General features: G+C 60.7%; 1 protein-coding gene across 11 annotated transcripts; it reads right to left on the bottom strand.

Annotated features, from left to right (window-relative positions):
• On the bottom strand, positions 1–25,342 carry SIPA1 (signal-induced proliferation-associated 1). Of its 11 annotated transcripts, none has more exons than XM_037905124.2 (18): positions 25,282–25,341; positions 16,997–17,057; positions 15,246–15,409; positions 12,118–13,508; positions 11,653–11,780; positions 11,275–11,463; positions 10,212–10,386; positions 8,839–8,942; positions 8,390–8,547; positions 7,295–7,877; positions 6,854–7,128; positions 5,982–6,215; positions 4,969–5,059; positions 4,466–4,631; positions 3,812–3,910; positions 3,465–3,546; positions 2,894–2,975; positions 1–2,572 (listed from the first exon to the last, which is right to left on the bottom strand). In XM_037905124.2, the coding sequence occupies exons 4-18, from the start codon at positions 13,082–13,084 to the stop codon at positions 2,426–2,428; spliced, it is 3,480 nt and encodes a 1,159-aa protein (XP_037761052.1). In that variant the 5' UTR covers positions 13,085–13,508; positions 15,246–15,409; positions 16,997–17,057; positions 25,282–25,341; the 3' UTR covers positions 1–2,425. The 11 variants fall into 11 exon arrangements, 9 of the variants coding, with proteins under 9 accessions (XP_037761052.1, XP_037761049.1, XP_037761053.1 ...); XM_037905121.2 differs by lacking the exon at positions 25,282–25,341 and adding an exon at positions 18,035–18,135; XM_037905125.2 differs by lacking the exon at positions 25,282–25,341 and adding an exon at positions 18,050–18,070.
• Between the last annotated feature and the right edge of the window lie 161 nt (positions 25,343–25,503).

Here is a 25,503-nt window from a genome sequence, read left to right as displayed (position 1 = left end):
TGGTGTCGGACCCTGGGAGCTGCATATTGGCTCTTTATTGCACAGAGGGGTCGGGGGACAGACACACTTGGGTTTGTACATTCACGTCAGACACAGATTCTCTGCCTCTAAGATTGGCCATTTTCAGTGTAAAAAACTAACAAACAAACAAATAAACCTGAAACAAGGACTTGTGTTCTGCTTGGTACTAAAATATTTACAACCCAAAAGGAGACACGACAACCCTCCCATGTCACAGGGGACCCCCCTCCAGAAATAAGGGACACTCTCCAGAAATATCCCCTAGCACCAAATGGGGGGCTGGGCCCTGTACCACCTCCCTCCCCCTAGTACAGTATGGAGGCTATGTCTCGATGGAGCATGGGGGGAAGGTAGTAGGGGATGGGCTTGTGCAAAGGGAGGGGCACTGCTGGGGGGGAAGCAAATGACCAGAAGCAATGTCCCCACGGGTAAAAGTAAGTTAGAGGACTTACCCCTACACCAGAGTCCTGAGCAGGGGGCGTGGCCTCAACCGGAAGAGGCAGGGCCTTAAATCCCTGGGCCCTTGAAATTAAAGGGCCAGGGCTCCAGCTGCAATAGTGGCGGCTGGGAGCCCAGGGCCCTTTAAATCACCCCCGAGCTACCAGCTGCAGAGGTGGCTGGGAGCCCCGGGGCTCGGGGGCGATTTAAAGGGCCCAGGGCTCCAGCTGCCGCAGCGGAGCCCTAGGCCCTTTAAATCACTGAGGAGCCCTGGGGGCTCCTGGCTGCCACCGCTACCCCAGGGCTCTGGGCTCTGGCAGAGGTTTAAAGGGCCTGGGGTTCCGCTGTGGTAGTAGCTGCCAGAGCCCCGAGCCCTTTAAATCCCCACCTGAGCCCTGCTGCCCGAGCCCTGGGGTAGCGGTGGCCGGGCTCCATCAGGGATTTAAAGGGCCCTGGGGCTCCAGCCGCCGCTACCGCCCTGGCCCTTTAAATGCCCGCTGGAGCCCCACCGCCACTATCCCAGGGCTTCGGCAGTGGGGCTCTGGCTGGGATTTAAAGGGCCGGGGCAGTAGCAGTGGCTGGAGCTCCGGGCCTCTCTAAATCCCCGCCAGAGCCCCCCCACCCGTACCCCAGGGCTCGGGCAGCAGGGCTCAGGTGGGGATTTAAAGGGCTCCGGGGGGTAGCAGCGGCTGGAGCTCCGGGGCCCTTTAAATCCCCGCCGCAGCCCTGCCGCTGCTACCCCAGGGCTTTCAATTGCCCTCTCGGCCAGCGCACTTGCTCTTACCGGTATGCCGTACGGGGGCGTACCAGCGTCCTTTCACCTCTGAATGTCCCCATACCTCCTTTCTGCTATGCGGGAAGCTGGGATGGGTTGGGGTGGGTTGGGGGAGAGGGGGCATTAACTCACAGCTTGCAGTATCTTCACAGTTACCAGGCGGGGTGGCACCCTCTTCAGGCTGAGAGGTTCCTGCGCTGGCCGGGTCAGTGCTGGATGGGGGTGGGGCTCTGGACCCTTAGGAGTCTGGGGGATCTGGCAGCTGGAGTGAAGGTGTTACAGTGTGTGTTTGCATGGGAGCATGTGTCAGTGCATGGGAGCTTGAGTGAGAGCACGTGAGTGTGAGCATGCATCAGTGTGAGCATAGTCTGCCCAAGCACGAGTGGGAGCAAGTCTGCACAGGCGTGCATCAGTGTGAGGGCGTGTGTGGGACTGGGAGCACTCTGAGCTGGTGTGAGGAGTGCATCTGGGTGAGCAAATGTATGTGTGTGTGTGTGTGTGCAGTCATGTGTGTGTGCAAATGTGCATGAATGTGTGCAGTCATGTGTGTGTGTGTGAGCATTTGTATAAGTGGGAGAGTAGAATCATCTCTCTCTCATGCCAGGGTTTTCCTGAGGCCTGGATCGATGCAGCAGGATTGGGGGGTATTGCAAGTTGATTTTTTCCGAGGGGGTCAAGGTCAAATGCGCCATTAAGTCCCTCCTTCTCACTCCTGCTCAGCAACACCAGCCCTCCCTCCTGTGCCCACCCCACAGATGACAAGGTTACAACCTCCTGCCCATTACAGTCAGATTTACCTAAGAGTTGAGATTTGTGTATGAGCTTAGCCAGCTGGAACTGGGGGTGTTGCCTGTACCCCGATATCAGAGCCTGCTCCTGGCAGTAGCCTTTGGGCTGGTGAGTCTGTGCTGGGCTCCCCAGAGGTAAAAGTCTTGAGAGATGAGAAGCCATGTTCCGGGGGGGCTCCCTTCCCCCCCAGACAGTTTTGGGGGATTGGTAGCCTGAATCCCCTGTGCATGGCCAGTCACAAAGTGGGCCCCCCAGAGTGCAGTTCAGACTGTGGTCCCTCCTGGGGGTAACCACAGTGCCCCCTGGGGACCAGAGAGGGGAGGAGTAGAAGTGGGGTCAATGGCGAGACAAGGGCAGTGGGGGGATGACTGGGCAAGTGAGGGTGGAGGTGGCCCAAGGCCCCTAGAGGGACTGGCCAGGGGAGCCGCACAGCAGACGGGTGACCTGGCTGAGCCGGGCAGCCGCACTCTCCTGCTCCTGCTGCAGCCGCTGGTTGTTCTGCCGCAGACTCTGCACCTCGGCCTGTAGTGCTGCCTTGGCTGCCTGCTCCTGGAAGAACAGGGGGGCAGGGTCAGTGGGGAGGGGCAGCACCCCCCACTCCCAATCCAGTCCCTCCCACTCACTCGCCATTGACCCTCCCACCCCACAGCCCCTGCCCCCGTCTGGCCCTCTCATGGCACCTCCTTCTAACGCCTGCCCTCCTTCTAACGCCTGCCCCGTAACTCCTCTGCAGTGCCTTGCCCCCTGCCCTCCTTCCTGCAGCCTCCACTGCTCTCCGCTCCCCTCCCTCTTTTCCTCACCTTTGCCCCCACTCCCTCCGCACTCCTCCCCTAACCCACTTTCTCCTTCCCTTGTGCACCCCGAACATACCTGCTGCAAGTCCTCCTGCAGCTTCTTTAGCATGGACTCCAAGTGAGAGACCTTCTCCGACAGCGACCGGGACTGATGGCCTCTGGGCGAGGGAAGGAAAGAGCGAGAGACAGAGGAGTGTGGGGATGGAGGGATGGAGAGATTCATAGGATGACGATATGCATCAGTCAGGCTGAGATCAGATGGAGCAGGGGGAGCAAAGATCCCTCGTCTCCCAAGAGCCCAGCCCGCTCAGTATCCTCTCCTCCCCAGGATTGTCAGAGAGCACTCCAAAGGTGCAGAGCCAGTGAATGTGTCAGCCTCTCACTGGAGGAGTGTTGTGGCACAGCCACTTGAGTTCCCTATTCAGCCACCAGACGACCCTGGTTGCTTCGTGGTAAACAAGTCCCACAAAGCTGGGATGCGAGCTGAGCGAGAGATGGTTTGTTGCTGTTTTCGCCTGCTCTGACTGTGTTATCATCATGGAACATGTAAGGGGGAGGATGAGAGCAGGGAGGATACAGTGAAATGGGGGCTAGTGGACGAAAACCTCCCCCCATCATTTCTCCCACCCCTCTGTGTAGCTTCTTACTCATCCTCAGGGGGCTGCTGGCCTGGGTTCCTCTGGCCACTCCCACCGGGGGGCTCTCTGTTCTCCAGCACATGTTGCCCTGCTGCAGAAAAGAGGGGAGACAGAGTGAGATTCTCCTCCTCAGACTGGGGATTTGCTGCGACTCCTGGCCCCAGACAACTTTAACCAGGTTCTTTGCCTAGGGATTTCCCAGCTTTAGCCCCCCATTAACAAAGCTCTTTGGCTAGGGATTTGCTACGGACCACAACCAAGTCCTCCACCAGGAACTCTCGGACTCCAGCCCCTCTCTGTGCTTAGGCAAGCTAGGCACTCCCACCCATGATGCAGCATGGAAATCTGTTGCTCACCTTCCTTCGAGAGCGCCTCTAGGATGCTGTTGCAGGTGGTAGCCAGGTTGGAGATGGAGTCCCACTCCTCCTCCAGGGACTCGCCGGCTTCCGACAGAACTGGAGAGGGCGGGGCAGGAGGAAGAATGGCATGAATGAGGGCAAGGAGCCCAGCAGCTGTCCAAAGCAAGGCCCTTCAGACCCAGAACCAGGCCCCCCAGCTTGGGCTAAAGTACTAGAAGATTGTTGTTATCCTCCAGCGGGTTCTAGCCTCACAGCTCAGTCGCAGCTATTCGTTAACGTCCGTCCTCAGAGTTAATTAGAGTTGGGGAAAATCTATTGACCTGAGATTCTCCCTCCCCACAAGCCCCCTTTGGTCAATGGATTTCAGATTTTGTTACAGGCGTAGGTTCTCGACAAAGAAATCTCAAAGGAAACAAATAGGGGTCGAATCCTGATGTGTGAAAACCCGCTTTGGGGCCCCAGCCCCACACTTTAGTTCCATTTTTCCTTCCCATCCCCCACTTCTTCTTCTTTTTTTTAATTGGAGAAAAATCCCAGCACAAAGCACCCAGCTGGCACTTAGAGCTGGACCCTGCGCCTGGAAAAGGGAAACTTCCCCTCATGCTAACGGGATAGGATCAAACTGGGGGTGCATGTGTGTGTTTGTCTTACTCTTGGTGATGGAGTTTCGCAGTGAGAGCGTCCGGGGTAGGAATTTCTCGGTGTCACTCATGTCTGAGGTGGGTGGAGCTGTCTCGCTAGGGGGCGGGGCCTGGCTACCCATGACCCCATGATCTGGGGGAGCCTGCTCCAGTGATGTAGGGTCTCCTGGATGGTCCTGGGACAAGACAACACAGTGATTGATGACTGGGGTTCTATAAGCCAGGGGTCCGTCACCTGGAGTTTCAGCCACCTCTGGGGTGGGATGCGGAGGCTGTTTATACAGGGAACCCTCACCCAGTACTGAGATGCAGTAACCTCTGGGGTGGGACACAGGGGCTGTTAAACAGGTTAACAGATTTATTTCACAAATAAATAGCTGCAAATAACAGTGCACATCACGGAATGCCAAGAATGACATTAGTGCACGTGAAACCTCCAGAGCGACAGCAGACGCGTAACCGAGGGGCCTGACTGCATCCTGTCGGGGGCAGCCGGGACACACACACACTCACCGTGTCCTGCTCAGGGGGCCCCTTGGGTGTGGCTGCCAGGATGAGGTCAGGTGGGGGGTCAGATAACATGGGGATCTCCCTGCTCTGGGACCTGCAGAGGCAGAGGAACGTTAGCCTGTGGCAAACACAGCTGAGAAAAAGGGGGCGGGAATGCAGAGGGGGATAACAGCTGACGTGGGGAGCCTAGGAGGTGGGTGTCAACCAGTCTGTTGGGTGGGATTTGGATCTGGGGGGGAGGCAGGACTCCTAGGAGGCTGGGGGAGCACTCACAGCAGGTTGGGGGCTCATGGGGGTGGGGTGGAGGTGGGGGTGTGAGGAGGCAAGGGGCACTCATGATGGGTCAGGAGACTGGGGAGGTGGGATGGAGGCAGGGGTCCTGGGAGACAAGGGGTACTCATGGCAGGTTGGGGAGCTGGGGGGGAGAATGGGGAGTGGTGGGGGGGGATGGAGAGGGGCACGTATGGTGGGGAAGGGTGTCAGGGGTGGGATGGAGGTGGGAGTCACTCACGGTGGAGTGGGGGGTCGGGGTGGGATAGAGGCGGGGTCGCGGGAGGTGGGGGCACTCACAGCGGAGTGGGGGGACGGGGTGGGATGGAGGCAGGGTCCCAGGAGGTGGGGGCACTCACAGTGGGGGGGGGCAGGGTGGGATGGAGGCAGGGTCCCAGGAGGTGGGGGCACTCACAGTGGGGGGGGAACAGGGTGGGATGGAGCCAGGGTCGCAGGAGGTGGGGGCACTCACAGTGGGGGGGGACAGGGTGGGATGGAGGCGGGGTCGCAGGAGGTGGGGGACTCACAGCGGAGTGGGGGGACGGGGTGGGATGGAGGCAGGGTCCCAGGAGGTGGGGGCACTCACAGTGGGGGGGGGACAGGGTGGGATGGAGGTGGGGGTCCCAGGAGGTGGGGGCACTCACAGTGGGGGGGGGGACAGGGTGGGATGGAGGTGGGGGCACTCACAGTGGGCGGGGGGACAGGGTGGGATGGAGGTGGAGGTCCCAGGAGGTGGGGGCACTCACGGCAGGCTGGGAGGGGCAGTGCCCTCGCTGTGGCTGCGCAGGAACTCGGTGCGCTCCTCAGCCAGGCTATGGGGGGGTCCATCCTGCAGGGAAAGCGAGCGCAGCAGCTGCAGCGTGGCTGGTCTCAGTTCCCCCTCGGGCCCCGGGTCCCCAGCCGGCTGTGGGGGCTCCCTTGACGGGGAATCACTGCGCCGCTTCTCCTGCAGGGACTTCACATAGAGCTCCGAGAAACTCCTGTAAGAGAGAGATGATGGGGCAGGGTCCCAGAGTCCCCTGACTCCCATCCCACTGAGTCCCCCCACCCTGCCCCACAGCAGCCCCCACAGTGATCCCACCCCATTCAGTCCACACTGATCCCTCCATCCTGCCGCACAGCACCCCCAACAGAGCCCTCCTCCCTGTCCCACAGTGTTCGCCACTGCCCCCCATTCTACCCTATCGCACCTTCTACCCTGCCCCACACAGCTCCCTGCCACTGCCACCTACCCTCACTGTCCCCCAACAGTGTCCCTCCCCAAGGATTCCTGCCCCATAGCACCCCCACTCCGCCATGCCCCCTGCTGGGGACTCTTGCAGCCAATGCTTCGGCATCCTTCCCCACAGCTCCCCACCAACACTCCCACCCTGTGTCCCACAGCAGCTTCTCCTGGAAGCTCCTGCCCCCTCCTGCTAGTGCCCCCTGCTGGGGACCCCCAACCCATATGCCTGAGCATACCTGCCAGTAACCCATAACCCTGAGTGACCCTGCTGGGAGCTCCTGCCCCACGGCACCCCTTCCTGAGCACCCTCCCCTCTCAACACCCCTGGGAACCCATGCCACCCACAGCACCTCATAGCTCCCCCCCAGCACCCCCAGCTGGCGCTGTGCTCACCTGCGGGGCTTGCCATTCTCGTCAGGAGGCACCATGGTGATGGTGACTTTCTTGGCGGTGCGCAGCAGCTCGGTAGTCTGGGCGCGGCTGAGGCTGGGCAGCGCCCGCTCGCACACACGCACCAGCCGGGCGCCAGGCTGCAGGCCGGCCTTCTCCGCAAAGGTGAAGCGCTCGACATCGGTGACGAAGCCCTCGCTGTCCACCTGGAAACCCAGCTGGCCCAGCCCGTTCCGCAGCAGAGTGAGCTCCCGCGTCTCGCAGCCCCGCGTCACCAGCTGGGGGGAGAGAGAGCATTGGGCGGGGCTGGCTGTGTCCCCTGTACAGCACCCCTCCCAGCGCTCCTGCCCCACTCCCTGCAGCGCCCCCTATGGCAGAGGCCAGGGCTGGAGTAGCCGGGAGCTCTCCTGCAGTACCCCCACCTGCCAGTGGCCCAGGCCCTACCTGCAGCCGGTGCACAATGTCCTTGACCTCGTCCCCTTGGCCGTCGGGGAGCCGAACGGAGATGTAGTCCCCGGAGCCGTAGTAGAGGTCCAGGCCGCAGTCCGAGTAGGTCCAGGCCAGCACATCACGGCAGGAGCAGTTGAAGATGACTCGCTTGCCCTTGGCCTCAATGAGCACCAGGAACTCAGCAGAGATGCCCAGCAGGGAGGGCAGCTCGGGGGCAGCCCGGTCTCCGTCCTGTGCCCGCACGCTCCACACCAGGGCCCCTGCACTCTGCAGCTCGCAGGCCTTGGCCCCCTTGGCCCGCTCCTTCCTCTTGGCGCCCAGGGAGAGCAGGGGCAGGCGGGAGGAGGAGGCCTCCAGGCTGGTGGTGGTAGCATGGCTGCGCGCTAGGTCCTGCAGGTACTCCTGGCGCGTGCGGGTAGCCATGGCGTGGAATTTGCCTGACCGCTCAGCTGCATTCTCTGCATTGATGGCCTTGGCCAGCAAGAAGTCCCGGAAGGCGGGTGTCCGGGGGAAGCGGTGGCCAGCTGGGATGGGCGGTCCAAAGAGTGGGATGTCTTTGGTGCGGCTCACTGCCACACTGAGGGGAGAGATGGGAGTCAGGGCATGGGGCAGCTGGGGGCAGCCATGGGCTCAGCCAGCGACAGGGATGATGGCATGGCAAGGAGGCAGGCACGGCGGGAAAGACCTTGGCATATGCACCACCCCACAGCTGGCACACTCATCACACGCTTCCCCTCTCCACTGTAGGTGGCTCATTCAGAGCACACTGCTCCCTTCCCCTGTAGGCAACACACTCAGCACTTGCTCCCCACATCTCCTGTAGGTGGCCCGCTCAGCGCACGCTTCTCCCTTCCCGATGGCAGTGTGCTCATCCCTCTCCTGTACGTGGTGTGTTAAGTGCACACTCTCCCCTGATCTGAAGGTGGCACACTCAGCGCACACTCCCCCCACCTGTAGGCAGCGCTCTTGCCATGCGCGCCCCCATCTCCTGTAGGTGGTGTGCTTGGCGCATGCTCCACTCCTCCCCTGCAGGTGGCACACTCAGTGCACGGTCCCCTCTCCCCTGTTGGCAGAGTGCTCGTCCCTCACCTGTAGGTGGTGCGCTCGGTGCAGGGTTCATGCGCGCGCACTATGATGAAGACATGCTGGAAGTGTGAGCGGATGGTGCGGGGTGTGAAGGGCTGTGCACCTGGCTCCTGGAAGATGATTGTGACAATGTCGTTGCCAATGTGACGCTTCCGTAGCAACTACAACCAGAGAGATGGTGTTACTGCGGTGAAGGGGAAGGGCAGGATCTGAGCTGGGCATGGGATGGGGATGGAAAGCAGGATGGGAACCCCCCCTGTTTCCAGGTCAGCCACCCCTGCCCCCCTTTCCTGAGCTGCCTGGACTCTCCACCACGCTCTGGTGCCCCCCAGATTCTCTTCCTGCACCCTCTGGATTCTTCCTTCCCAGAAATCCTTTGCTCTGGACCCCTGGTGAACCCCAGCACCCCATCCTCTGTGCTAGCCCCATCCCAGTGCCCTGCCACCCCTCACCTGCTGGCGGTTGTTGGGCGTGTAGGGAAGCATGGTGGAGACGTGGAACATGATCTCATAGTCCTGGTATGTGGTGTACAGCGAGTGGGTGCCCGTGGAGTCAGCTGGGGGAGACACAGGATGGGAGATGTCAGTGGGATGGGGAGTGGGGGCGTTATTGGGGCAGGGAAAGACGGGGCTCAGCAGGGGATAGCTGGGAAAGCCCTTGACTGGGTCGAGGGGAGAATGCAGTCCCCTCCTTCAGAGCCTCCCCACCCCCTGCTGCCAATGTGTCCCCCTGCCCTGGGGTGAGGGAGGGACTCTTTAAGACTAGGCTCCCCACCTCATGGGGTGGGCTGGGGGCTGGCAGAGGGCAGCCTGCTATGACAGCTCCCCAATGTGTCTACTGGTGCCAAATGGCAGAAGGCAGCTGCCAATGCAGTCCAGCCCCCTTGCAGCCCTCAGCCCTCCTGGCCCCTTTTCCAGTAGCCCAACCCCACCCCGGTTCCCCCTCCCCCAAGGTCTGGCCACCCAATATTTCCTTGCTCCTCCCCCTAGAATGCCCCCTTTCCTGGGTTTCACCCTCCCTTCCACAGAGTTTAAAGCTTGAGGGGACAATTGTGCTCTTCTAATCTGACCTCTGGCCACTGGACCACCCCCAAACAATTCCTGGTTGAACTAGAGTGGATTGGTTAGAAAAACAGCTGTGGAGACTGGAAAATGTCCAAGGGTGGAGAATCCACCACAGCCCTGGAGAAGCTGTAACAGCAGTTACTGATTCCCACTGTTAACAGACTGTGCCTTAGTTCCAGTCCAAATGGGTCTAGCTTCAACTTCCAGCCACAGGGTTGTGTTCGACCTCTGTCAGCTGGACTGAAGAGCCTCCCTTACCCCAGCTCTGTTCCCTGTGTAGGTGTTTAGGGATGGTGACCAAGTCACTTGTTCAGCTTCTCTTTGATAAGCTGAGGAGATTGAGGTCCTGGAGTCTCTCACTGTAAGGCAGGTTTTCCACCCCTCAAACATTCGTGGGGCTCTTCTCTGACCCCTCTCCAATTTATCCACATTCTTTGTGATGCTGATGTGCAGGCCCCCACACTGGACACAGTTCTCCAGATGTGGGCGCAGCGCTGCTAGATACGGGGTAACAGAACCTCCCCATTCCGCTTGATTCCCCTGTTTATCTGTCCAAGGATCATGATAGCCCTTTGGCTGCAGCGTGGCACTGGGAGCTCCTGTTCAGCAGGTTATCCCCTCAACCCCCCGCCCCAGTCCTTTTCAGAGTCGTTGCTTCCTGGGACAGAGTCCCCAGTGCTGCGAGCATGGCCAGCCTTCTTTGGGGCTTTACATGTATCTGTTTACAGTTACCACCCCCGGTGCCCCCTCCCCACACTCACTCTTGGTGTCAAGCTGGGCACGGTACTTGGTGAAGCCACGCAGCTGGACGTGCTGGCCCAGCAGCTCCAGGAACTCCTGGAAGTGGGGGCCGGCCCCCTCGTTGTTGTACATCTCCTCCTCAGAGCCCTGCCCCGCCCGGCAGTACAGAACTCCCACCTTGCGCTGGAAACTCACCTGGGGAGGGGCATGGGGAGGGGAACATGGGACAAAACTGGGAACACCCCCAAACTGCCCCAGTTCAACCACCCAACACAGCAACCTCCAATGGGACCCCTGACTCAACCCCCCAAAATACCCCAACCTCACAACACAGCAACTCCTTATGGGATCCCTAACTCAATCCCCCAAAATACCCCAACCCCCCAACACAGCAACCCCGATGGGACCCCTATCTCAACCCCTCAAACTGCCCCAATTCAACCCCCCAACACTGCAACCCTCAATGGGACCCCTAACTCAATCCCCCAAAATACCCTGACCCCCGAACACAGCAACCCCAGTGAGACCCCTAACCCCCCAAAATACCCTGACCCCCCCAACACAGCAACTCCTGATGGGACCCCATCTCAACCCCTCAAACTGCCCCAATTCAACCCCCCAACACAGCAACGCCCAATGGGTCCCCTAACTCAACTCCCCAAAATACCTCAACCTCCCCAACACAGCAACCCCTGATGGGACCCCTATCTCAACCCTTCAAAATGCCCCAATCTCACCACCAATGTAGCATCCCTGATAGGATCATTGATCCAACCGCACAAACTGCCCAGACCTCTCAACACAGTGACCCCTGATGGGGCCCCCTGAGCTGAACCCCTCAAAGTGCTCAAGCCCCCCGACCCAAGCCCCCAACAGAAGACCTTGATCCCACTCCCCCAAAACAACCCTTCAGGACCCCCCATTCCCAAACCACCCTGATCCTACTCTTCCTGAACTTCCCCTTCCACAGAGCCTGGCTTCCCTTCTTGCCCCCAGCTCCCTCACCACCCCCACCACTGTACCCCCCATAGTGGGCAGGCCCATGGCAGAATCCCTGTGGCACTCCGTCACTCACATACTCACCCCCTGCTCATCCAGCTTGAGCAGTGTATCGGGCACCTTGGGTGAGTTGGATGCCAGGCGCAGCCCCTGCAGGTTCAGGTCGGGCAACACATGCTCCAGCAGCTTCTTGGGGGACAGCCCGCGGGCAGTGGGGGGACGGGCGGTGGGGGGCAGTGCATCCTCCAGCACTGAGCCACGCAGGGTCCGCAGCTGTGGGGAGGAGAAGCCGTGGCGGGTGGGGAGAAAGTCAGGGAATTTTTGTACCCCTGCATTGCCTCCTGACTAGGACTCCCCCCACAGCACCCCCTCTCCAGGGCAGTATCCTACCCACAGTGTCCTGCTCCCCCTGGGAGTGCCCCTGTGCTGCAAGCTCTCCCCAGGCTCCCTGGTGGTGCCCACCTCGCTGGTGCGCAGGATGAGGCGGTAGCTGTACTGCAGGCTGGCACCCTCCTTCTCCTTCTCTTCGCGCCGCAGCGACACGGCCACCGCTCCCAGGCGCTCATCCACCCCAAAGAAGTTCTGGTGCTCTGTGCCAGGGGATGGGGGTTTGTTAGAGATGGGCATCGCCAGGACTGCCCCCAACCCTCTCACACATTCCCTGACCCCCCCTGAATGCCAGCCCCACAGACCCTCACTTTCACCTCCCTCTTCCTGAGTGCCAGCCTCCTGCCCCCCCCCCAGCTTTTGCCCCCCCAGGGCCATTCTCCTGCTGCCAGCTCACCCTTGCATAGCAGCACTCATAGCAGCTGGCCCTTGCCCCACCTCCATGCTCCCTATGTCCTGTGCCCCTTGCTCCTTCTTCCCCATACCCTGTACCCCCCATGCACTCTGACCCCTGTGTCCTACTCCCCTGCCCTGGCTCACCCTTGCCATAGAAGTATTTGCGGTAGTAGCTGGCGCCCAGGTCGGCATACTCAATGCAGTGGGTTGCCCGGCTGCCTCTGGTGGGGTAACTTTCCCGTGGCTCCTCCAGCACAGACACGGCCGCATTGGGCAGCTGCCCGGCGCCCCCTCCTGCTTCCTGGCGCCGGCCCAGCCCCCTCTCCTCCTCGCCCCCAATCTCATTGCGGAAGTGGGGGCAACTGAGCACCAGAGGCCCATCCTTGCCATCACCTGGGTCAGGCTCCTCAGGGACAGGGGTGGGGGCAGGCCCTGTTGAGGCGGCTGAGGCCCCTGTGGTGATGTTACGCACCCGGCGCCCGGCACTGCCCTGGCACCAGGCCGCCTCACCTGGATCAAAGAGGATGCTTTGCACGTCATAGTGGGCCAGCTGGCGCACCCAGACCTGTGGGGGGAACTTGGGGGGCTCTTCCCCCCTGTCCTGCTCTGACATGGCAGCCCCAGCCCCCTGGCCATCCCCCTCCCACACCTCGTCTCCCACAAGCCCCAGCAGCACCAGGGGGTCCCAGAAGCGCCGAGCAGCTGGGCTGCCCGCCCGTGGCTCCTCATGGCTGTGGGCACGGGTGCGGGGAGGCCCTGGGCCTTTCTCAATGGAGCTCAGGCTGCCATAGTCCCGGTGCAGCCCGCAATCCCCAGCCCCCACCAGTGACGAGGAGGGAGGTGCCCCGTCCCCAGGTACCCCCTCCCCAAGGGTCACGTCACTGTTGCTGCGGTGCATGATGTGGCTGACAGGCCTTAAGGCTAGGCCAGGGGGGGTGCCATGCCCCCTGGGGAGCCCCTGGGTCACCTCACTCCGAGGGGGGCGCAGGAGGGGGGCCGGGAGCCCCTTGGCGTCAAAGGAGATGGAAGCCAGATGGGGCCGGGTGGAGTGGCGCCTGATCTTGCGGACGAAGAGGTCATCTGACTGCATGGCCCTCCCCCTCACCAACATGCCCTCCCCGCCCCCCGCGGAAAACAGGAATGAGACGGCCTGGCGGACGGAGAGGCGCAGCTGCTGATCACATGCACACAGGCCTGGGGGAGCAAGAGTCAAGGAAGCAATCCAATTGGCTGGGAAGGACAACTACGTGCTCTACCCTTTGCCAGTCAGCTTTCTCCTTTATGGCCACTGGCCATCAGTGGGCGTGGCCCGCCGTCTCATTGGATAAGAGCGTCATGAGGAGCCGCTGTGAAGGCGCTGCTGTGATGGAAGGCGTCAAATCCAGCCATGGGGTGTGGCCAGCCAGCGTGCCATGCTGGGGGTTAAGGGCTGGTCCTGGTGCAGCCCGGGTTCTGAGCAGAGCGCTCTGCTCTCAGCTCCTGGTGAAGCAGCCTGCTCAATCCCAGATCCTGGTATGGGGTGGGGAGCCGCCTTCCTGCGAAAGGAGTTGAGGGGAGGTCTGAGATGGGGGAGATGCCCAGGCTGCAATGTTGGACTCTGTCCCCCCAGCACTGAGGCAGCTTATGCTGGGTCCCATCTCCCCAGCTGCCCGAAAACACCAGGAGCATTTCTGGTGACTGGTTGGACACCCTTCCCCTCATGTGATGGGGCCAGCACTGAAACACACCAGGTGCCAACCTGGGCTGCTCGCCATGGAGATGACAGGGGCAGGGGCTTGAGGAGAGGGTATTTCTACAGCAAATTTCTCTGTCAAGTACTGAGCCATTCCCTCTCTGATACCAGGATACTCTCCTTCTAATACTGGGGTACTTTTCTGGGCCGTTTATCTACCTAGTACCCAGAGTACATTTCCACTCTGAAACCCCTGTGCTTCCCTCTCTAACATGTAGGCACTTTCCTGGGCAGGTTCAATAATGTCTAGGTCACGTTTTCTCTCTACTACCTGGGTCCTGTTCTGGGACACTGATCTGTCATCCTCACGCAGTGGGAATCCCTTTTGTGCCCTCTCCCCTCTGACCTCTGGGGATACCCCCGACAGTAGACTGGGCCCGATGGAGCCCTGATGTCAGGCAGCTTTGCCCTATCACAGGGGAGTGGGGGGGGGACGCAGGGCTATTGCTGCATACCCAGGGCGGTCTGGGAAAGAGAGGGCAGGTGCATTCTAGGAGGTTGATGTGACCATCATGGGTGGGAAGGTGCATTATGAGAGGTTGACGTGAACGATGGGGAGGCAGGTGCATTCTGGGATGCTGATGTGACCGGTGGGTGGGGACATTAGCAGCAGCTGCAGACGGGACAGGGCTCCGTGGTCAGGGCTGCAGGAAATCTCCCCGTGTGCTCCCCTCTAGCCGCAGCTTCCTGCCCTCGCTCAGACGGGGCGGCTGTGTGTGTGTGTGTGAGAATGTCTCGGCGCTGAATGGGGGGATCAGGGACAAGCAGCTGCCTGACACAGGTACACTCTGTAACACATGATGGCTGAGGCAAAACCACCCAGATACTGGCCTGATAGCAGGGGGCACTGGCCCCAATTTGCGCCCAGAACTAGGGCTTGGCTGGCTCGGTTTGGGAGAGAGACAGGGCCAACAGGGCCCTCACATGGAGCTGCCAACAGAAAGAGCCAAAAAACAGGAACTTGCACAAGTACCTGTTTTTGTAGCAGCTTCCTCCTGCAGGGGGTGGGGGGACACTGGGGACAAAGGGCTGAGGCACCCAGTCTGGAGGCAATGCCCTCCCAGGGGCAGAAACAGAGTTGCTGCCCTGACCCCAGCTGAAGTGACACACCCCTACACACACCTGCCCCCTGCACCATCCCCCGACTCCCTGCACCCACCCAGTGCCCCCCCAAGTCACATTTCTGCTTTCTCTGAAGTTGCTGAGCCTTGCAGAGTGGAATCTGTCAGGCAAAGGTCAGACTGTGGGGGGTGGGGGAGGGAGGGGAAGGAGACCAGCTCGGGGCAGGGGGAAGGTCAAAAGGACAAATAATCACCTTGCACCCCAGAACTGAACTTGCCCCCCAGCTAGTTGTGACCCTGCCAACCTGGAACTGACTCCCCCAAACCTGTCCCTCCCACACTGACTCCCCACAACTACTGGGGTTTGAAACATCTGCAGAATAGCCCCTGTCCTGGATCCGCCATTCCCAGTCCCTCCTTGGTCCCTAGTTCCCCAGGACTCTGGGGGCGGGGAGCTGACTGCTTTGCCAGTGACATACCAGGCTGGGGAGAGGTTCAGGGAGCGGCAAGAACAGGAGAGAGAGACAGAGAAGGGGGGCAGCAGATCAGCTTCTGCCACGGTTCTGTTGGTGTCCCTCATTCACGACCCGTAGAGCTCTGGTATTTCCCCTCCCAAGCTCTGTTGGTGCCCCTCACTGCCAACCTGCAGCCCAGACAATGCCAAGGTTAAGATCCATCAAGCTCATTTTGCTGGTGACCTGATCTATATTGGAACTGAAGCGCCCAGACGTTCTTGGGGGTGGGAGGTGCATGAGTGGCCTGGACTTCCCCATTTGTGGTTGGCCCTGTAAGTGTCAGATGAGCCACTGAACTCCCCCTCCCCCTCTCTAATATGCTAGAGCCACGTCTGTGAGGTGAGGACGCATGGGGGAAGTGGGTGTCTGAAGTGATGCTCATGGTGGGGGCAGGTGCTGGCTCAGAGGCCCCAGCTCCTATACACCCCTTGTGCGGTCCCCAAATCAGGGAAGACAGCAGGGAGAGGCCCACTCCCCCTCATCATAGAATAGCAGGGTTGGAAGGCACCTCAGGAGGTCCTCTAGTCCAACCCCCTGCTCAAAGCAGGACCAATCCCCAATTTTTGCCCCAGATCCCTAAATGGCCCCCTCAAGGATTGAACTCACAACCCTGGGTTTAGCAGGTCAATGCTCAAACCACTGACCTATCCTTCTCCCCATCCTTCTCCCCTTCCCCCATTCCCCAATACCCTCTTCCTCTTCACCCCTGCCCCCCCCCCAGGGCTCCCTTCCAAACACACAGCCCCGCACCATGTATGGTCCCCGTGTCATGGGGGCAGAGAGGAAAACATGGTCCCCAGAGCCTGTTCAGCCCCACTCCTGAGGCCTTTCTGCTAGCCAGGGGCCAGGCCCAGTGTGGGAGGTGGCCTATTCTACTAGGGATGACTGGCCTAAGACCCAGCAACCTCATCTCACAAACAGGAACGATGTTCACTATGAACCTGGGGCTAGATCAGAGCTGGCGTCCCCTAGAGGGGAAAGGCCTCGTGTCCCCATTCCCTGCCCCCTGAGCAGGCCCATCCCCTACCCTGGGGCTGGATCAGAGCCAGCGCCCCCTAGAGAGAAAGGCCCTATCTCCTAGTCTCTGGTGCAGACGAGCTTGTTAACCTAAAAAAATGAGGAGTCTGGTGGCACCTTAAAGACTAACAGGTTTATTTAGGCATAAGCGTTCATGGCTAAAAAATAAACCCGTTAATCTTTAAGGTGCCACCAGACTCCTCACTGTTTTTGTGGATACAGACTAACATGGCTACCTCTCTGATACTTGTTAACCTAGTTGCTTGCTGGAGTGTTAACAAAGGACCCGCCTGATGCAGCCCCTCCTCCCCCCACCTAGCAGCTCCATTGTGCCCCATCACTGTGCTGGGGCAACCACCAAGCCCCACCTCACCCTGGACACACACACCCCATTTACTCTCCCCGCCAGTTTGGAGGTCGGACTTGGGACAAACCAATGTTTTTTTTCCAGAGAGTGGGGTGGAATTCCTGGGTCTTTATTGGCGGGGGCTTGGCAGGGAAAGGGTTAATGGGGGCTGAATGCCTGGGGGAGGGGGAGGTGGAGTTGCTTGGTGTCTATTGGGGACCAAATGTGGGGCTGGTCGCTGATAGCCTCCTTCGGGCTCCCATATTCCCCCATAGCACAGTGCCCTCCACCCCACACACACATGGGTGATGTGTCTGACCCCCTTCCCCACACATGGGAAAGAGCAACTCACCCAGCTCTCCGGACCGGGGGATGAGAGAACGGATGTCTCAGACCAGGGGTGTCACAGGGACCTGGAGAAACAGAGAGCAAGAAATCAGTATTTCCTCAGGGGAAAGGGGGATCCCTTGCCCAGTGCTGAGATGCAGCCACCTCTGGGGTGGGGCACAGGGGCTCTCTGTACAGAGCTCCCTTGTGGGGTGATGAGAGTCAGCTGTGTATGGGGCCTTGTTTAACAGCTGCACATTGACAGTTCCCAAGGATTTAGGACAGGAAGTAAAAGAGAATCCTGCATCCTATTGTATCAGCAGAGGGGGAATTAGGAAGGTGTGGAGCTTCAGCTTGCTGGGACCCTTTCCTGGACACCGGCGTTCACTCCCTCTGTCTGGGGGGATGGGGAGGCTTGGGGACAGTGGTGGGCCTGGGGCTGGGGTGTCTGTGCAAGTGGGAGATGCTCCCATCACCCCCCCTCTGTTTTGGATGTGGGGGAAGGGACATGGGGGGGCAGGAGACCCCACACTCAGGCAGGGGGCTGAGGGTGCTCAGTTTCAGGGTGTGATTTCAGGTCTCAGGAAGCTACAATGGCAGGAAACACAAAATTCATCTGGTTAGACTGAGGAGATGGGGGCAGGGAGGGGGACAGACACATGGCCGCAGCCGCATGGCCATGGACACAGGGACTCGGCCAGAGCTCTTCTGGGACCTGTTGCCTGAGCTGCCTGTCGCACTTATTTTGCCCTGGAAAAACACCCCCTCTCTGCCCCCCCCCACCCCCCCCAGGAAGGATGGTTGGAGACGCACACACCCCCCCCCCCGCCACGCTGCCCTTGACTGTTTCCTCCCACCGGCTGGGCCCCAGCCCACCACAAGATCCCCGGTCAGCCTAAGCTGGCCCCCCTCACCTGCCCCCCAGACCTGCTTCATTGCTCCAGCGTGAGGGACTCCCCAACAACCTGCACCCCCATCAGCCTGGGAGCCGCCCACATCAGCCCCCTGGTATCCCCCCCCATGATTCTCCAGCCCCCTCCAAGCCAGGCGAAGGGCTCGGTACCTGGGGGGTCGGTACCTCGGGGTCCAGACGCGCTGGGCGGCGCGGACGCTCTGACTCGCTTCCTGCTATGCAGGAAGTGATGGCGCAACCAGGAGCCTGAGCCACCCCCCCACCCCCCCAACATCCTCAGGAAAGAGCCAGGCCCCGAGTGTGACCTGCCGACTCCCCACCCCCAAACCGGTGAGCAGCTTCCTGGCCACGCAGTTAGGCCTAACCACACCACCCCCCCCACACTCTGCCAGTGCCCCGCAATCCCGATCCACAGCCCCCTGCTATCCCAGCTCTGGGCTCCCCCACAGCCCTGCCAGTGCCGCTCACTCCCAGCCCACATACCCCTGCTAGCCCAGCCCTGGCTCCCCCCTCCCAGCCCTGGGCTTCCTGCTTCACACAGCCCGGCCCAGAACCCAACCAACTGGTCGTTTGCTCTTTCCCCTGCCAGTTCAGAGTGGAAACCACAAATCGGTGCCTCATGCCCACAGGGAGATAAGGGGCGGGGGGGGGAAGGGGGGCTGTGGATCAGGAGTACCGGCACAGTAGGGGAGGGGCAAGGGAGCCCAGTGCTGGGATAATAGGGGGTGTGGGTCAGGATTGAGGGGCACCAGCAGAGCTCTATGAATATTGGGGGATCCTTATTACTGGTACCAGGACGTGCTGAGTCAGCCCCCGACGCTGCCCCAGTGACTCTGCAGCTGGTGCCCTCCCCTGGTCCAAGTGAACTTAGGCAAGCAGATGCCCTTGCCTGGCCATGAATTGGTTCCCCGCCCCCACAGGGTAGTGGGGGCGGATGCTATTTGGGCTGCGTCACCCCGAGGCTGCTGCCCTCAAAGGGGCCTTTCAGGGACATGCGGAGGGGGGTGAACGGGAACGGGGGACATTGGCAGCCATTTAACAGAATGGTAACCCGTGTATGAGGGACGCTGCGCATTCACCAGGGTGCCCCCCTGCCCCAGTACCCCGAGATCCATGGCCTAGAGGGCTCCACTGCCTGGGGGGCTCCAGTGTGGGTGCAGTGTCAGGGGAACCCTGCCTACCGCAACCATTCCCTCTCCTAGGCCTTCACTCCCCCCTGCAGCCGGCATCTGGCCCATCTTCCAGCTAGAGGGGGTGGAATTCAACCAGCTTTGGGCCCCAGGACAATGAAGCCTCTTTAGATATGCCCCCCCCCTTTCCCCTCCTCTCTTCACTGCCCAGTTTATCAGTGCCTAGGCCCCACGTCTCCCTTCTTTCCCTCAGGCTTCCCCTCACCCGCCACTGCGCTCCAGGCCCAACCCGGAGCTGGGATAGAACCCAGGAGTCCTGGCTCCCAGCCCTCCTGCTCTAACCACTAAACAGCTCCTGCCTATTATAATTAATTATTTGGATTATAAATTCACCACAGAGTTACTCCTTTGAGCAATTGCATCAGCGTAATGCTCTGGCTACCACCTGGGTATGTTTGTCTGTCTGCTCTGCCTGGGGTGCACTGAAGGGCACTGGCAGAGCTGGAGGTGGAGGGGGGGCAGGGCTGGGATGGTGGGTAGGCTGCAGATCGGGGCTGAGGGGCACTGGCAGAGCTAGGAGTGGAGGGGGTATAGCTGGCATGACGAGGACCTGTGGGTTGGGACTGAGGGGCAGCGGCAGAGCTGGGGGCTAGGAGGGGCCAGGACTGGCATGATGGGGAGCTGTGGTTCAGAAGACTGAGGGGGCCAGGGCTCAGGTGGCGGGGGGTTGCGAGTCAGGACTGAGGGTCACTGGCAGAACTAGGGGGCTGTGTATGTTTCTATTCAGATTTGCCTAATGGCAGGATATTGAGTCTCTAACTGCATCCAAAATCCCCACTGCTCCCCCCAGCCCCCCAGCTCTCCCCCACTCACAGCCCCAGCATCCCTGAGGGATTTGCCGGTCACTCAGAACAAAGGGGGAGAGGTGTTGGCAGGTGGATCAGAGCTGGACAGGTGTCCCAGGGCCTGGATCCCTGGTGCGGAGGGGGTGGGGAGTGGGCACAGAAGTGTGAAGTTCCCCCCTTCAGCTTCCTCCCTTCCCCTCAAGCATCTCTGGTTCTGCAAAGCTGGTCTGGTGTTACTCAGAACAACCTGCCCCCCCGTGACAATGCACTGAGCCCTGCCCCTCCATTAATACTCCCTCATCTGTTCCCATTTTTCTATTACACGTTTATTTCCTTCATTCTTTTATAAGCTCCCTTGTGACCCACCCCTCCCTGCTTAATTATATTCCACACTATAATTATCCCATCAGCTCCCTCCCATCTCCTCGATCTGGGCAATTTGGATTGGCAGGGGGAGACACTGGGGCCCCCTCTTTAAAAGTCCATCCCCCAGGGATTCCATCCCCAGTCCTGCCCTGCCCTGCCCTGCCCTGCGCTGCCAATGCCAATGCCAATCTAGCCTGCCCTCTGCCCCACAGAGAGTAGGCTGGAGGGGGCTATGTGAGTGTGGGCCATGCAGGAGTGGTGGGATGGTGTGTGTGGGGGGGGGGGTTGCAGTGGTAGGGGTGTTGGGTTGTGGTGCTGTGCCATGGGCCAAGGGTGTTGTGTTGAGATAGTGGGGTGTATGCTGGGAGGGGGCGGCACTGGGCCGGGTCTGAGCTATGCTGCATTTTGTGGGTGTGCTGTGGTGGGAGATCCCCACTGTGCAAGTGGGGCTGTGGTGTGAATATCAGGCCACAGGAGGCACTGGGTGAGGGGGTTGTGTTGTGCTGTGTTGTGTTGTGTGTATCGGGTCACACCAGGCATCCAGTGAAGGGGTTGTGTTGTATTGTGTATATCGGGTTTCACTGAGCATCAGGTGCGGGAGTTATGTTATGCATATGGGGTCACGCCGGGCCCGGAGTAAGGGGGTTGTGTTGTATTGTGTGTATTGCGTTATGTGTTGGAATTTTTTGGCTGGAGTTCTCCGCTGATAACAGCCGTTCTTTGAATGTGAAATGTTTTGTGGGAACTTGCCAATTACGACAAAATTTTACATGGGGAAAAAAACGAATGGTTTTGACTGCACCGGTTCAATGAAGGAAAAATGACCGGTTTTGACTTTTATTGTTTTGGTTCGTTTTCTTTGGACTTTTTTGTTTTATGAAAATACTAAATCTACTAGCTATAAATATCAAAATATTAGCACTGCTAGGACATTTGTCATATTAAAATAGATGTAGATATTGAATATTGTAATAGAGGCATGGTGATATACAATACTGGAGACATACTATTTTACAATCTTAATTCCAATATTATTATTATATATATAAATAGCTCATCTCCTCTAGAACGTATTGGATTTACTATTTCAGTACGCTGGACAAGTCAAAATGAAATGGACCAAATTGAGAAAATCAAAATGGCATAACTTTTTAATCAAACCCAAGCAGGGCCGAGGCCCTAAATCACCGTTTTGGGACATTCGTTTTGCCCAAGATTCCAGCTTTTTGGTTCCGATTTGGAAAGAAAAACAAAATCCAGAATGTCGGAATTGCCCATTGCTTGTCGTTCCCAACCAGCTGCGGCTGGGTGCTGGGCAAGGGGGTTGTGTTGTGGATTGTGCCCGGGGTGCTGTGTGTGCTGAGCATGGTGCCAGACGGGTTGTATTGTGTGGGTGCTGTGGGGGGAGAGGAGGGCTGCATTGTGTTGGGGCGGGGGGGGTTATTGTTTTGGGGGGTAGAGTTGTGTGGGCATTTGGTGAAGGGGGGCCGTGTTGCGATGGGGGTTGTGTTGTGTGGGCATAGGAGGAGAGGGTCTGTGTTGTGTTGGAGTGGGGGGCTGTGTTGTGTGGACATTGGGGCATGGGCAGTGTTGGATCAAGGCTGTATTGTGTGGGCATTGGGGGAGGGGCAGTGTTGTGTGGATGCTGGGGTAGGGGGTGGTGTTGTTTTAGGGGGGTGTTATGTGGGCATTGTGGGATAGGGTGGCGTTGTGTTGGGGGTTGTGTTATATGGACATTGGGGAAGGAGTGGCATTGTGGTGGGGGCTGTGTTGTGTGGGTGTCAGGGAAGTTTTAAAATATTAATAAAAGAATTTTTAAAAGATGAGAAATGAGACCCACTGCCCTCTTCCAGCCCTCCAAGCTCCAGCCCCCCAACCCTCAGCCCCTCCTGCCCCATAGCTCTCCCCAACTCCCGCCCTCTAGTTATCCCATTCTTTTATAAATAGTCCCAGATGATGCCCGGCTGGGTATTCTCCCCTCAGTGAAAGCAAACCCAGGATAAATGGGGGGCAGCCCCCCCGTAAATCCTTCCATTACCCCTGTGGGAGCAAATCCCCCCAACCCAGAGGCACCAACATCCCCCACACACTGGGGGTCTGCCCTTCACCTGCAAAGTGGAAACCTGGTGCCTTTTAAGGGGGTGTGTGTGCATTGGGGGGCACTGGGAAGGACAGCTGCGGAGAGGGGCACTGCGTTGGGTAGGGCTACAGGAGAGATGGATGGGTGGGGGAGCAGGGGGATGAATGGGATGGGTGAGGATGCTATGTGGGGTGAGGGGGATGGATGGGATGGGCAGGGGGCACTGTGTAGGATGAGGAGGATGGGGAAATCATGGGCGCTGGGTGCAAGGGAATAGCTGGGATGGGTGGGGGCGCTGTATGAGGTGAGGGGGATGGCAGTGGGGATTGGGGGTACTGTGTGGGATTAGGGGGATGAATTGGTGGAGGGCACTGTGTGGGGTGAGGGGGATGGGGAGCAGGGGGATGGATGGGATGGGCAGGGGTGCTGTGTGGGGTGAGCAGGACGGGGTGGGGAATGGGAGCACTGGGTGGGGTTTAGGGGGATGGGTAGAATGTGCTGTGAGGGGGGTGGGGAGTGGGGGCACTGGTTAGGATGGGCCAGGGCGCTGTGTGGGGGGTGGGGCTGGGAAGCAGGGGCACTGGATGGGATGGGATGGGCAGGGGCACTGTGGGGGGGGGTGGGGAGTGGGGAGCACTGTCTGGGATGGGCCGGGGCGCTGTGTGCGGTGAGGAAGATGGGGGGAGCTGGGATGGGCGGGGGCACTGTATGGAGTGAGCAGGGAGTGGGGGCGCTGGGAGGGGTGAAGATGTGGAAGCTGGGATGGGTGGGGTGCTGTGTGGGGGGTGGGGAGCATAGGCACTGTGTGGGGTTGAGTATGGGGTGCTGGGATGGGCAGGGGAGCAGTGAGTGGGGGAGCAGGGGCGCTATGAGGGGTGAGGAGGATGGGGGTGCTGGGATGGGCGGGGGAGCGGTGAGCGGGGGCGCTGTGTGGGGATAAGAGGATGGGGTGCTGGGATGGGTGGGGGAGCAGTGAGCGGTGATGGGGGGAGCGGAGGCGCTGTGAGGTGTGAGGAGGATGGGGGCATTGGGATGGGAGGGGTGAGGGGGAGCAGGGGCGCTATGTGGGGATAAGAGGATGGGGCGCTGGGATGGGCGGGGGAGCAGTGAGCAGTGGGGGCGCTGTGAGAGGTTAGGAAGATGGGCACACTGGGATGGGTGGGGGAGTGGGGAGTGGTGAGGGGTGGGAGAAGGGGTACAGTGTGGGGATAAGAGGAGGGGGCGCTGGGATTGGCGGGGGGAGCGGCGAGCTGTGTGGGGATAAAAGGATGGGGTCACTAGGATGGACGGGGGGGGAGCGGGGAGCTGTGTGGGGATAAGAGGAGGGGGTGCTGGGATGGGTGGCAGGGATGGGGGAGCTGTGTGGGGATAAGAGGATGGGGGCGCTGGGATGGGCGGGGGAGCGGGGAAGGGGGAGCTGTGTGGGGATAAGAGGACGGGGCCGCTGGGATGGGCGGGGGGAGTGGGGAGCTGTGTGAGGATAAGAGGATGGGGGCGCTGGGAGTTGGAGCTGTGTGGGGATAAGGGGAGGGGGCGCTGGGATGGGCGGGGAGGAGCGGGGAGCTGTGTGGGGATAAGAGGATGGGGGCCCTGGGATGGGCGAGGGGAGGGGGGCCCTGGGATGGGCAGGGGGAGGGGGGAGCTGGGTGGGGGTAAGGGGAGGGGGCGCTGGGATGGGTGGGGGGAGGGGGGAGCTGTGTGGGGATAAGAGAAGGGGGCGCTGGGATGGGCGGGGGAGGAGGGAGCTGTGTAGGGATAAGAGGAGGGGGCGCTGGGATGGGCGGGGGAGGGGGGAGCTGTATGGGGATAAGAGGATGGGGAGAGCTGGGATGGGTGGGGGGAGCGGGGAGCTGTGTGGGGATAAGGGGAGGGGGCGCTGGGATGGGCGGGGGGGAGGGGGAAGCTGTGTGGAGATAAGGGGAGGGGGCGCTGGGATGGGGGAGCTGTGTGGGGATAAGGGGAGGGGGCGCTGGGATGGGCGGGGGGAGGGGGGAGCTGTGTGGGGATAAGGGGAGGGGGCGCTGGGATGGGCGGGGGGAGGGGGGAGCTGTGTGGAGATAAGGGGAGGGGGCGCTGGGATGGGGGAGCTGTGTGGGGATAAGGGGAGGGGGCGCTGGGATGGGCGGGGGGAGGGGGGAGCTGTGTGGGGATAAGGGGAGGGGGCGCTGGGATGGGCGGGGGGAGGGGGGAGCTGTGTGGGGGTAAGGGGAGGGGGCGCTGGGATGGGTGGGGGGAAGGGAGGCTGTGTGGGGATAAGAGGAGGGGGATGCTGGGATGGGCGAGGAGGGGGGAGCTGTGTGGGGATAAGAGAAGGGGGCGCTGGGATGCGCGGGGGAGGGGGGAGCTGTATGGGGATAAGAGGATGGGGAGAGCTGGGATGGGCGGGGGGAGCGGGGAGCTGTGTGGGGATAAGGGGAGGGGGCGCTGGGATGGGCGGGGGGGAGCAGGGAGGGGGGAGCTGTGGGGATAAGAGGAGGGGGGCGCAGGGAGGGGGGAGCTGTGTGGGGATAGGAGAAGGGGGGCGCTGGGATGGGCGGGGGAGGGGGAGCTGTGTGGGGATAAGAGGGGGGCGCTGGGATGGGCGGGGGGAGCTGTGTGGGGATAAGAGGAGGGGGGCGCTGGGTTGGGCGGGGGAGGGGGAGCTGTGTGGGGATAAGAGGAGGGGGGCGCTGGGATGGGCGGGGAGGGGGGAGCTGTGTGGGGATAAGAGGAGGGGGGTGCTGGGATGGGCGGGGGCGAGGGGGGAGCTGTGGGGATAAGAGGAGGGGGGCGCTGGGATGGGCGGGGGGAGCGTGGAGGGGGGAGCTGTGTGGGGATAAGGGGAGGGGGGCGCTGGGATGGGCGGGGAGGGGGGAGCTGTGTAGGGATAAGGGGGGGCGCTGTGTCGAGCGGGGGGAGCGGGGAGCGCAGGGGATGGGGCAGCGTGTGGGGCGGGCGGGCGGTGCGGGGGCAGGGATGGGCGCGGGGGGCTCCTACCTCCGGGTCCGGCGTCCCGCGTTTCCCCCCAGCCTCCGCACCGGCCGCTCCCTCCCCTCCCAGCTGACAGGACCCCCCTCCCCGTCCCCGCGGTGTCCTAGCGCCGCCGGCGCTGCTGCGGACGGAGGAGCGGGAACTGACAGACAGGCGGGGGAGGGGGACGACAGCCAGGCGCGGGGGCGGTGGGGAGGATAGAGGCGGATGTGGGGGGGGGGGGAGAGA

This window comes from Chelonia mydas, chromosome 7 (genome assembly GCF_015237465.2).
Source record: "Chelonia mydas isolate rCheMyd1 chromosome 7, rCheMyd1.pri.v2, whole genome shotgun sequence".
Classification (NCBI taxonomy): Eukaryota; Metazoa; Chordata; order Testudines; family Cheloniidae; genus Chelonia; species Chelonia mydas.
Note: the sequence above shows the minus strand (reverse complement) of the source record. Positions and strands in the feature narration are given on the sequence as shown.